General features: G+C 49.6%; 6 protein-coding genes across 6 annotated transcripts; 2 read left to right on the top strand and 4 right to left on the bottom strand.

Annotated features, from left to right (window-relative positions):
- Nucleotides 1-227: 227 nt before the first annotated feature.
- PEX2_020510 (uncharacterized protein) lies at nucleotides 228-1,466 on the bottom strand (the record flags this gene model as incomplete). The annotated part of the gene is made up of 1 exon (XM_016739326.1): nucleotides 228-1,466. The coding sequence occupies one exon, from the start codon at nucleotides 1,464-1,466 to the stop codon at nucleotides 228-230; it is 1,239 nt and encodes a 412-aa protein (XP_016599265.1).
- A 481-nt stretch (nucleotides 1,467-1,947) lies between these two features.
- PEX2_020500 (ATP-dependent Clp protease proteolytic subunit) lies at nucleotides 1,948-2,902 on the top strand (the record flags this gene model as incomplete). Its single annotated transcript, XM_016739325.1, has 4 exons — nucleotides 1,948-2,026; nucleotides 2,093-2,111; nucleotides 2,276-2,424; nucleotides 2,481-2,902. The coding sequence occupies 4 exons, from the start codon at nucleotides 1,948-1,950 to the stop codon at nucleotides 2,900-2,902; spliced, it is 669 nt and encodes a 222-aa protein (XP_016599264.1).
- Nucleotides 2,903-3,440: 538 nt separating this feature from the next.
- PEX2_020490 (DSC4 family protein) lies at nucleotides 3,441-4,565 on the bottom strand (the record flags this gene model as incomplete). The annotated part of the gene is made up of 3 exons (XM_016739324.1): nucleotides 3,441-3,944; nucleotides 4,101-4,251; nucleotides 4,345-4,565. 3 exons carry the CDS (start codon nucleotides 4,563-4,565, stop codon nucleotides 3,441-3,443), a joined length of 876 nt encoding a protein of 291 aa, XP_016599263.1.
- Nucleotides 4,566-4,875: 310 nt separating this feature from the next.
- PEX2_020480 (M18 family aminopeptidase) lies at nucleotides 4,876-6,595 on the bottom strand (the record flags this gene model as incomplete). The annotated part of the gene is made up of 6 exons (XM_016739323.1): nucleotides 4,876-5,885; nucleotides 5,932-6,024; nucleotides 6,074-6,209; nucleotides 6,267-6,368; nucleotides 6,422-6,483; nucleotides 6,538-6,595. The coding sequence occupies 6 exons, from the start codon at nucleotides 6,593-6,595 to the stop codon at nucleotides 4,876-4,878; spliced, it is 1,461 nt and encodes a 486-aa protein (XP_016599262.1).
- Nucleotides 6,596-7,058: 463 nt separating this feature from the next.
- Nucleotides 7,059-7,399, bottom strand: PEX2_020470 (uncharacterized protein; the record flags this gene model as incomplete). The annotated part of the gene is made up of 2 exons (XM_016739322.1): nucleotides 7,059-7,185; nucleotides 7,341-7,399. The coding sequence occupies 2 exons, from the start codon at nucleotides 7,397-7,399 to the stop codon at nucleotides 7,059-7,061; spliced, it is 186 nt and encodes a 61-aa protein (XP_016599261.1).
- Nucleotides 7,400-7,705: 306 nt separating this feature from the next.
- PEX2_020460 (WD40 repeat domain-containing protein) lies at nucleotides 7,706-9,696 on the top strand (the record flags this gene model as incomplete). The annotated part of the gene is made up of 4 exons (XM_016739321.1): nucleotides 7,706-8,013; nucleotides 8,101-8,228; nucleotides 8,286-8,872; nucleotides 8,932-9,696. The coding sequence occupies 4 exons, from the start codon at nucleotides 7,706-7,708 to the stop codon at nucleotides 9,694-9,696; spliced, it is 1,788 nt and encodes a 595-aa protein (XP_016599260.1).
- Between the last annotated feature and the right edge of the window lie 850 nt (nucleotides 9,697-10,546).

Here is a 10,546-nt window from a genome sequence, read left to right as displayed (position 1 = left end):
GCTCCTCTCAGTGTCAGACAGGTGCTCTAGCGCAGATTTTAGGCTGCACTCTTCATGTCGCTATCCTATTTCCCAGAGGCATGCATTTGACTCTGATTCACATCAAATGGTATCTACCCTGGCATGATCCATATAATTGTGGCCTGACAGTTCGATATGCTTTTCACGACCCCAGGGTCGAACGAATGATTGTATGTGTCATTTTATTATTCGATTATACGGCGACTTCATTGCTCTGTCAGATCAATCCCATCAAGAAGCCGCTTGATTTTCCAGAGGGATATCATCGCATCAATACCGAGCTGATCCTCTGGTCTGAAAAACAGTGCAGTGTGCTGGAACTGACTGTGGGATTCACGGAGTTTGTTGATATCAGACTCAGAGAAAAGCACTGACAGATCAAACACAGGAACCTTTGACCCAGTTTGCGTGAGAGTCACCGAGTTCAAAGAGCCGCTTGATTGAGACGTATGCGTGGCAGCCGCAGATTTCTTCGAATCAAGAAGCAGGACTCCACCACATTCCATACGATCAAATCGCTCTAGGCTTTCCAGAGCCTCCTTCAGCGCAGCATCCGAGGACTCGGGTAGATCTAGAGCTCTCCAAACCCCATTGGGGGTACCGACACGCTTGTATTTCTCGAGGACCGCACCCAGCTTCTTGACAACGACACTCCTCATACTCTGCAACATGAATTCCGGCGTATCCTTCGACCAGATGATTCTTTTCTCTTCGTGCGCCGTCACAGGGCCCTGGGGGTGCCTCCAGCGGAATGGCAACAGCCGCATAATCGGTTGTCTTTTTCTGTTTTTCTTGGAGAGTGACGCTGAAATAGATCGAATAAGTGGAAGAAGCTCAGCAATGCGAAGCACAAGCTGGCGTCCAGATTGCTTATCCGGGGATGTTGAGATTGGTGATACATCCAAATGACCCTTTTCCTGACCTTTTTTCCCGATTCTTGGGCTTTCTTGTTGGTCTGGGATGGTTTGCTCTGATGATGAACTGAGGTTCTTGGTCTTATTGCCTTGCAGCGAGTCCTGCAGCAGACCCACAGGCATCATATGAAGCTTGTCTGAATTTGGTTGTTTAACAAGCCCCCAAGTCCCCAGCAGGGCAGATGGAAGTCTTGCACCAGTTACAGAGCACATACGTGCCGGGGAAGCCAGCATTACGGCCCAAGGGTTCTTGAGCAGGTCGGCTTCCTCCTGTGTCGTGGGGCGTCTTTTGCGATTCTTCTCAGATCCAGAGCGAAGACGTGCGAGGAGAGGGGACTGCGGGAGCCGTTGCGAAGGAGGCGCGGAGTCCGGATTCAAATTGCCTGTCTTTGTTTCCAACGTAGTTGCATTGAGTTGGTCAGTTTGTCGCGAGGTCGAGATGCCCCGGCTAGCTTGCGATGTCGCTAGCAATTGTCGGAAAGCACTCAGGCGCCATTTTGCGTACGGGATGCGTGTGCCCACACACTCCATTGTTTGGACGGTTGGGGGAATAGAGCTGATGGTGAGCCGAGTTCAGTCCAGGGCGGAAAAGATGATCTCGGAGCTGCTGCAGGAGCCAATCGGAGCCCCTTATTTGCGGAGAAGTTGTTGGTCTAACAGTGATTGCCGAGTAGCATTACAGGTGGTGAAACAAACTAATTGGGGTTCTCATATACTAGGTTAGAAATTTCCTCTAAAAAAATTCTATTCTCCAGAGAAAGTTGATACTAGACAGTCGCTGGCATTGTTGCTACCGCTGTTCACCTGAGCTTCTTATCTTAGCGTCGCTCTTATCGTATAGGACGGTTCACCGTCCAGGGTCTCCGGATCCCGACTCTGCATCTCCAACTCCCAGCTACAAATCCTTTTGCATATTTTTGAAGATGCCTCCAAGAGCTCCTCTACAACAACTAGGGCGGTCTATCCAACATTCCCCCATCACTGTCGCCCGGCCCGCTGCCAGATTCGCACGATGCTTCTCGAACCCAGGACGCTCGCTTGCGCAGCCCCCGCGGAGTTGGACACCGACACCATTTGTGACAGAGACAGTGGTATGATTGACATCCCATATGGGCGCAAAAAGTACTCAATGCGCATATACTGATAACATTGAATAGGGAGGTGGCTGGCACACTTGTATGTTGCGCAATTGCATCCGTCGACGAAGCTTGCACACGACCCGGAACGTGATCAACCTACTAACTTATGTCGCGCACTACAGATGATATATTTTCTCGATTAATGAAGGTAATGAAGGCCCAGGAGGACCCTTCCATCGCAACCTACTCGTGCTAATCAAGCCTCCAGGAACGCATCATCTGCCTTAACGGCGAAGTCGACGACACCCTCTCCGCATCGATAGTCGCACAACTCCTCTTCCTCGAAGCCGATAACCCTGCCAAACCAATCCACCTTTACATTAACTCACCAGGAGGCTCCGTCACAGCCGGTACATGGACTTCCCCAATGGTTATCACCGACCTACACTGACCAATAATCCCATAGGCCTCGCGATCTACGACACAATGACATATATTGCCTCTCCCGTGAGCACAATCTGCGTTGGCCAAGCCGCTTCGATGGGCTCCCTCCTCCTTGCCGGCGGCGAAGCAGGCAAGCGATACTGTCTCCCGCACTCATCGATCATGGTGCACCAGCCCTCGGGCGGCTACTTCGGACAGGCGTCCGACATCGCTATCCACGCGAAAGAGATCCTGCGTGTGCGCACTCAGCTCAATGAGATCTACCAACGCCATCTTACTGGCAAGAAGCAGTTGTCCCTCGATGAGATTGAGAATCTTATGGAGCGCGATTACTTTATGGGCGCTAAGGAGGCCCTCGAGCTGGGTGTTATTGATGAGATTCTGGACCGTAGAGTTCAGGGGAAGGATGGTGCCGGGGAAGAGTCTAAGCCTCCTACTGCGTAAATTGCATAATATGTTTATGGTGCTTTGGTATATACAAGGGGTTCGGTGTCTCCTGTTTAGCCTATAGGACTTCATTTGCTGCTTTGCAGGGTTGCGTGTTAATAAAATCGGTTATGATCATCTTCTCTGCCCTAATTGGGGGGTTTGTTTTGAATTTAGGTTGAATCTGGATACTACTAAGATATATGTAAATTTAAGGCAACCTCAGGGTTTCCAAGGATCTACAGTAAGCATTTGTCTTGCAAGGGCGAAGACTCCAACATTGTAGCATCCATGGATGTTATGATTGAAGAGTCAACTTCAAGGTTCATCATCAGTAAAACGAAACTTCTACGATTCTGATATGCCTCTAATTGCCCCAGGATAGAGCAAGCTCTCGTCCGCAGGTTGGTCCGAAACTCCCGAGTAAGAGGAATATGTTGATCCATGCGTAAAAAAATCCAATAGAACAACTTGTAAGCATGGTAGTAAAGCTTTTGTTCATGGAAGTTTACTAGTACATATATATAGTTTACTACCGGAGCTGAAATACTTTGCATCATGTTGTATTCGCACGCTCTATGCGACCATTAGTCCCAACCTGGAGACCAAAGCGCTGCCGGAGGAACGTTGCCGTTTCGGGTGATGGCACAAAGCCTGACGTCGGTCGTGCCGCCGAATTTGACTGGCGCCACTGATCACGAATTGTACCTAGGAAGCTCATACTGAGAATGACAGCCTCACCAGCAGCGAAAGTATCCATCGGGTGCTCGCCCCGAGCACCACTGCCAGATTCAGTGTCCGCCGGGTCGGCCAAGAGCGTCGTGCGCTCTTCTTCGACCTCTTCGTCAATGCCGCTACTGTGATGTGAATCGGAACTATACTGGGCGGGGGACACTGTTTCATCGCTATCCTCTTGTCGTAAAACGCCACGCTCTTCAGCATCATGGTCTTGTGGCTGGGAGTCTTCCGCATTTGGGCTTGTATCTGCGGGCGTATCTGCGGGTGGATTTGGATTCGGCATTGTAGGCGCTGGGGTGGGTGTTCCATTAGTCTTCACCCGCTCGATAATCAAGCCCAGCATGATAAAATCGATTATAAAGATTAAAAGGTCGAACGAGAGAAGCTGGTAAATAGAGACGGGAGACTGCCCGATGAAATCGATGAACAGTCCGCCATGTAGGTAGCCGCGTGTTTCCTCGCCAGCTTCGGGACGAACCAGGAAGGCATGGAAGAGCATGCAGATGAGGTTACTGCCGATGATGGCGCCGACAAACGGCTGACTGCGTGTGGGTTCAAAAGGGGGTGCTTTGGGCGTGAAGAAGATCAATTCGACGATGGCACGTATGGCAAATAAGACAATCGAGCAGCTAGACCGAGAGAGATAGATGTTAGGGGGATTGTCATGGCGAAAGGAGGGGTGGAGAGTGGAGATCATTGCTGGGGTTTGGAGTTGGACTTACTCCATGTAATACAGGGCGGAGAGTTGACAATAAATTAATATGTCGAGATCGCGCAGCAATCGATCAATGAAGGCGACTTTGGCGGTCGACTTTATTTTCTTCACACGCGCATTTTGGCTTCTCAGCGTGCCTGTTGGCCTGGGAGGCTCCGCATCGTCATAGGATATGCCGGACACGTCAGCGATGTATTCCGCATCCCGATAGGCATCAACGTCTGTCATAGAGGGTCATGAGGGCTTGGAAGATATCCAACAAGCGAAGGTATAAGGAGTCGAGGTGGAGACTCCCCGTGATTTGGTGAGCTGGGGTAACTATTGATGGATTGCAGACGGAGATGTGTCGAGGCGGAGTTTCCTCGGTCCGGGCCACGTGCTTCTCCCAAGGTACATGCGCATAGGTTTCTTTTTCATTGTAAGATGTTCTGGTGTTATATACAATCAATTCGACACCCCAATGCCTGAAAATGGAATACTACTTTGTTTGAATGTAGTTTATTGTTTGTGCTACTTCATACACTTATTTACGGTAAGCTTAATCCACAAGGATCGTCTTCGACAACTCTGAGTAATGCTTGAAGAACCCAGTGAAGAGACGAATGGCATGGGCAACATCATAGGTGCCGCCTGTTTCACGGATACTGTGCATGCTGAGCTGGGGATTACCCAGATCCAGTGTCCGGGCGCCTAGCGCAGCAGAGAGCATAGGGCCAATGGTGCTGCCACAGCTGGAGTCATTACGAACCACAAAGAGCTGGAGAGGAACGTGCTCGCCAGTCTCCTTGGTGGTCTTGCGCGCAATCTCCTCCAGGAGAACAATTCCAGGAGAATTCGTCGCATAGCGCGCGTTGGCGTTAATCTTAATAACCGGGCCCTTGTTAATCTCCGGCTTGTGGTCCGACTCGTACTTGCCCGCATAGTTGGGGTTGACCGAGTGAGCCATGTCGGCAGAGACAAGGAAGGAGGTGGACAGAGTCTGCTCATAGGCAGTTGATAGGTCGGTGCTCTTGGAGGAAGAGGACGGGAGGACGGACAGACGGCGAATAATCGACGGGAGAATGTTGGAGTCCGCACCCTGTGCGGTGCGGCTTCCGATTTCCTCGTGGTCAAACAAGGCAATCAGGCGGATGGCTTCTTCGTCATCGAGGGCTGATTCGTCGGCCACAGAGTCAATCAGACCAACTGTAGCACAGAAAGTGCTGTTCAGGTTGTCTAGGCGAGGGGAAAAGATGAATTCCTCCAGCAAACCACCGAGGCAGGACTTGTGAGTGTCGAACAGGATCATTTCGAAGTCCAGAATATCGGTAGGGTTGACGCCAGCCTCAGCAGCAATAAGCTCAACAAAGTGAGAGTGATGACGTTCTGTGACCGATTTCAATGGCGAGAATAATTCACCACCCTTGTCTGTGTCAGGGGTGTTGGTTCCGTCATTGCGGTTAAGCTCCGCAGCGACAAGGCCAGCGATAGGGAACAGCTGTGTTTCCTTGTTGAATGCAAAGTTCTCCTGGCGATCCAGATGGATGGCCAGTGTTGGAATACGGAGGACTAATATGTTAGCAAGACGCATGCATCGGGTCAGCATAAAACATACTGGGGCGGTCGATCTTGACCAGTTTCTGCACGATAGATCCATCGCTTTCACGAGTCATAACCCGACCAGCGACACCGAGATCACGATCAAACCCTGTGTGTAATTAGCGACGGAAAAGTTTGAGGTGATCAATGGCACGTACAAGTGTGCCAGATGCCTCCACCGTAGGTCTCAACACCGACCTGAACGAAACCTTCCCCGCTCTTCTTGCTAACGGGCTTCACCCTCAACACCGGAGAGTCGGTGTGGGCACCGATCATAGAGATGGAATTGCCCGGCTATATACATGATTAATATGTGAAAGATTATTTATACCATTCATAATTGACACATACCTGCCATTGCTTGCCGATCGCAAAAGCCACAAGGGTAGTAGTGTTGCGAGTCAAGTAGTACTTGCCTCCCGGCTGGCAGGTCGACGCCCAAGAGTCTCTCTCCTATTGATGGATGAGCCATAATCTTATTACTCCGATGGTCAGTTTGAACAGACCTTGATTTCTTGGAATCCAGCATCAGCCAGAAGCTTCTTGGCTTCGTGGACGGCATGGAAAGCTGGAGATAAGACAGATCAGCGACATTCCGCGTCATCAGATGGAAACTACATACGGGTAGGAGCAGAATTCACAAAGGACAAGAAGTCCAGAGCAGGTTGCTTGGCAGCCATTGTAGAATAACGTTGAGAACAACCAATGATATTAGGACCAAGACGCCTGAGGACCATTGCAGGGGCACACAAAGAGAAAGTTGGCTTTTGCCGCCGGAGATTTTATTGGTTTGGCGGTGACTGCGGATGGCAATGTCACGTAACAAAGCCACCACTGAAACTAGAGGGTATTAATAGTTCTAGAACTATCTATTGATATTCAGGTACGTAGTCCGTATTCAGACAGACATTGTAGGTTTCACTTTTTACAATTTCGTGTGTTATGGATTCTTGGTTGTATAGTCAACCCCACTATAGAAGCTTTGGGGCATAATTTATTGGTATTGTCGTTGCCATGGCCCAAGCTTCGTCGCGTCGCGTCCAAGCAAGCGCGTATACCAAAGCAATCTCCAGATTTCGCGTTAGTAAAACGGCCCATACGGAGTACAGATCCCTCACATTCCCCCCCACTTCAGTGGTCCAGTTAGGCCAGGTTTGGCGCGTCCCTTCCAGTAAACAACAGGACTAACAGTGTGGGTTTAGTCTCAATTGTAACAAAGCCATGCTGACACAGAACGTTTCCAAGAATCTCGGGAACCAGCATAAGTTTGCTTTGTGACGGTAGCTTAAAGAGCTAGACTCTACTTTTGAAATAGTCAATGGAATATAAATATAAATCAGTGGGTGAAAGGCCAAGGACAACTACTGATTTGACCTGGTTGATGGGGCCCGATTGCCTTCGCTAAATCGGGTTAGCGTACCCGACGCGTGACCCAGAGAGTCGCCCTGCGCAACTCCGTCACTCCCTTGAAGACATTCATTCATTCACATGCCTGCAGTTAAGACACTTCTTTGTTGACTGCGTGGTGAATCAGGGTCTGCTGGTGCTTTATCCTGGAACATATTCCATATTCGGGCGTCAACGGCTGCCGCCATCGTTCCACCGCTGGATCAACAACAACGGACCCTCTGCGAATCGCCCTTCAAATACCCTTGACCCTACTCCTAAATCTCCGACTATTTGACATCCTCGATTGACAGCCACTTCACTTCCATCTTATGCAACTCTTATCTCTGTCTTGATCGGTTGCACTTTGTCTCTGGGACTCGGACATACGACCAGGCATCGCCATGGCGGACAGACCTCAAAATCCAGAGAAGGCCGGGAATAGGTCAGCAACCAGACCTCAAATATCGCAAATCTCAAACATTGCATCACCGCCGGGATCGAAGACACCGCCAAGCATGCCGTCAAAGCGCACGATGTATTTCCCAGACAATTCAAATTCGGGCAGCCGCCAACGGCAAGATGGAGCAGAGCCAATCGACCCCAGTGCGCTTGCAAAAGCATTGAAGGATTATGAGACTGCTGGGAGCCGGCGGGACAGGACCCCGGCCTCCAGTCCATGTCGCAAGAGACAGCGGGTCTACGGGGACCGGTAAGCCACAGTTTTAATCATCTTCAATCAGGAAGCCTGCGACAGCAATGGCAGTCACCTGTGACTCAGCTACTGACCACAATTCAGATTCATTCCTAATCGCGATGGACAAGATCTACAAGCGACTTATAGTCTATTACATGAAGATGGTTGCCCATCTACTCCTTCCAAGGCCAAGAAACGCCCCCCTCACTCTGAGCTTCATTTCCAAAAGAGTGCGTTATTCATCAGAATTTGATGTGTTGTAAATTTGAACTGACTTTGAACTGTAGCTGAGGAAGCCAACCGTACATTTTCCCGGGTTTTGCGCAGCGAGCTATTTGGAAACACGGTTCCACAGCCTGACTTGAACTCTGCGCCATCCGACCCATTGCTCGGCTTCAGTAATGGAATCAATGACAAGACTCGATCACATACACCTCCCGCTCATATCGCCGCCAATATTCCTCCCGCTAGCATCACCCCCACGACCCCACACAAGAACCTTTTCAACTATGGACCTTCACGACCAGGATCCGGACATCCAACGCCTTCTAAAACCCCCCGAAGTGTGCATGGCCCAAACTTAGACGTCCGCTCTGAGCTCTACAGTCTTTCTCCTATTCGATATGACAGCCAGCGTATTCTCGAAACACCCCGAAAACAGGCCCGCTATGTGAACAAAGTGCCCTACAAGGTCTTAGATGCACCGGATCTCCAAGACGACTTCTATTTGAACCTGGTGGACTGGGGGAGTAGTAACGTTCTTGGCGTTGGATTGGCCAACTCTGTCTACATGTGGAACTCCCACACGGGTGGAGTTACGAGGTTGTGCGAGCTGAAAGATGATACTGTGACCAGCGTGAGCTGGATTCAAAGAGTACGCAAGGATTCTCAATGTTAACGCTCCATCCATTATACTAACTCTATGGACTACAGGGTACACATCTTGCAATTGGCACAGGTAAAGGTCTCGTACAAATATGGGATGCTGAGCATTGCCGGCGGCTGCGAACCATGATTGGACATACCAACAGAGTTGGCGCTTTGGCGTGGAACGATCACATCCTGACATCAGGATCTCGAGATCGTCTCATTTATCACCGTGATGTTCGATCTCCGGACCAGTACATTCGAAAGCTTTCTGGCCACAAACAAGAAGTGTGTGGGTTGAAGTGGAACACTGAAGACGGCCAATTAGCATCTGGCGGCAACGACAACAAACTGATGGTTTGGGATAAGCTGAGCGAGACACCCCTCTACCGTTTCTCCGACCACAGCGCCGCAGTCAAGGCCATTGCATGGTCTCCTCACCAACATCATCTTCTCGCTTCTGGTGGTGGTACCGCTGACCGCACAATCAAGTTCTGGAACACACAAACTGGCTCAATGATTAAAGAGGTCGACACTGGTAGCCAGGTCTGCAACCTCTCTTGGTCCAAAAACTCGGACGAGATTATCAGCACACACGGTTACAGCCAAAACCAAATCGTGATTTGGAAATACCCACGTATGGAACAAATCGTCTCGTTGACCGGCCACACTTTCCGCGTTCTTTACCTCGCCATGAGCCCTGACGGCCAGACTGTCGTGACAGGAGCAGGCGACGAAACACTCAGATTCTGGAAAATATTTGATAGACGAGCCACAAGAGACACTCGTCGAGAAGGTAGCAAACTGGCTGAATGGGGCACCATCCGGTAGTTCAAATGGTAGTTCGGTTAACCCTGTCTACTTTCCAATTCGTCTCTTCATCTGCATTCGACATGGCGTTTTTCGGTTCGCTTCGGTTTGGTCATTGGGGGAATATCATTGCATGGCCTGAAGGGGATCTGAATCTTCGTTTTTTTTAATGCCTCTGCATTTATTGCATCTTTCTTTCCAATGGTGGTTCAATGCATTTCGCGGGTGGACGTCCGGCGCTCGTTGATTCGGAATGGGTATTTGCTTGTTTGAGTTCTTTTTTTCATTTTCATTTTCCTCCTCCTTTTGCTTTCTTTGATCTCTTCTATCGGTTCGTTCCTACTCTGGCTCTGATTTGGGCTGGCTATACTAGCCGGGTGCCTTGCAGTTGAGCGAACATTTCTACATCCACGTTTCTTCAAGGCTTTGAGCGGCGGCGCTTGTGGTGTTTCCTGGTTGCCGGTATGTGGCGCTGCGTGGGGGTTCTCATTCCAATTTGTCTTTTGCAAGGTTGCTTTTGATGATGCCATGACCCTTTTTTTTTGGTACAAATTTGTGCCCATTTTCTTATTTCAGATGATCTAGCTCTGCAAACCGGACCTTCACGGGATCTAAACCCTGCCGGAAACGAAATGAGAATCGAAATTGGATAGACACATATATGCTTTTTGGAGGTCTAAGTCCTCATTCAACTTGACTAAGACCATTTTGTAGTATTGTGATCTAATTGCTTGTTTTCAAGCGAAGTAACCCAATCAAGGAAATATCTGATTAACTATGCTATACTGTATACATTCATGAATGAGCTTCGCCTGCCCAGTTTTTGGCTCAGATGACCGGGAACAAACAAAATAAAAACTCGAAGAAGGGA

Source organism: Penicillium expansum, assembly GCF_000769745.1.
Source record: "Penicillium expansum strain MD-8 chromosome Unknown contig52, whole genome shotgun sequence".
NCBI lineage: Eukaryota > Fungi > Ascomycota > Eurotiomycetes > Eurotiales > Aspergillaceae > Penicillium > Penicillium expansum.
Note: the sequence above shows the minus strand (reverse complement) of the source record. Positions and strands in the feature narration are given on the sequence as shown.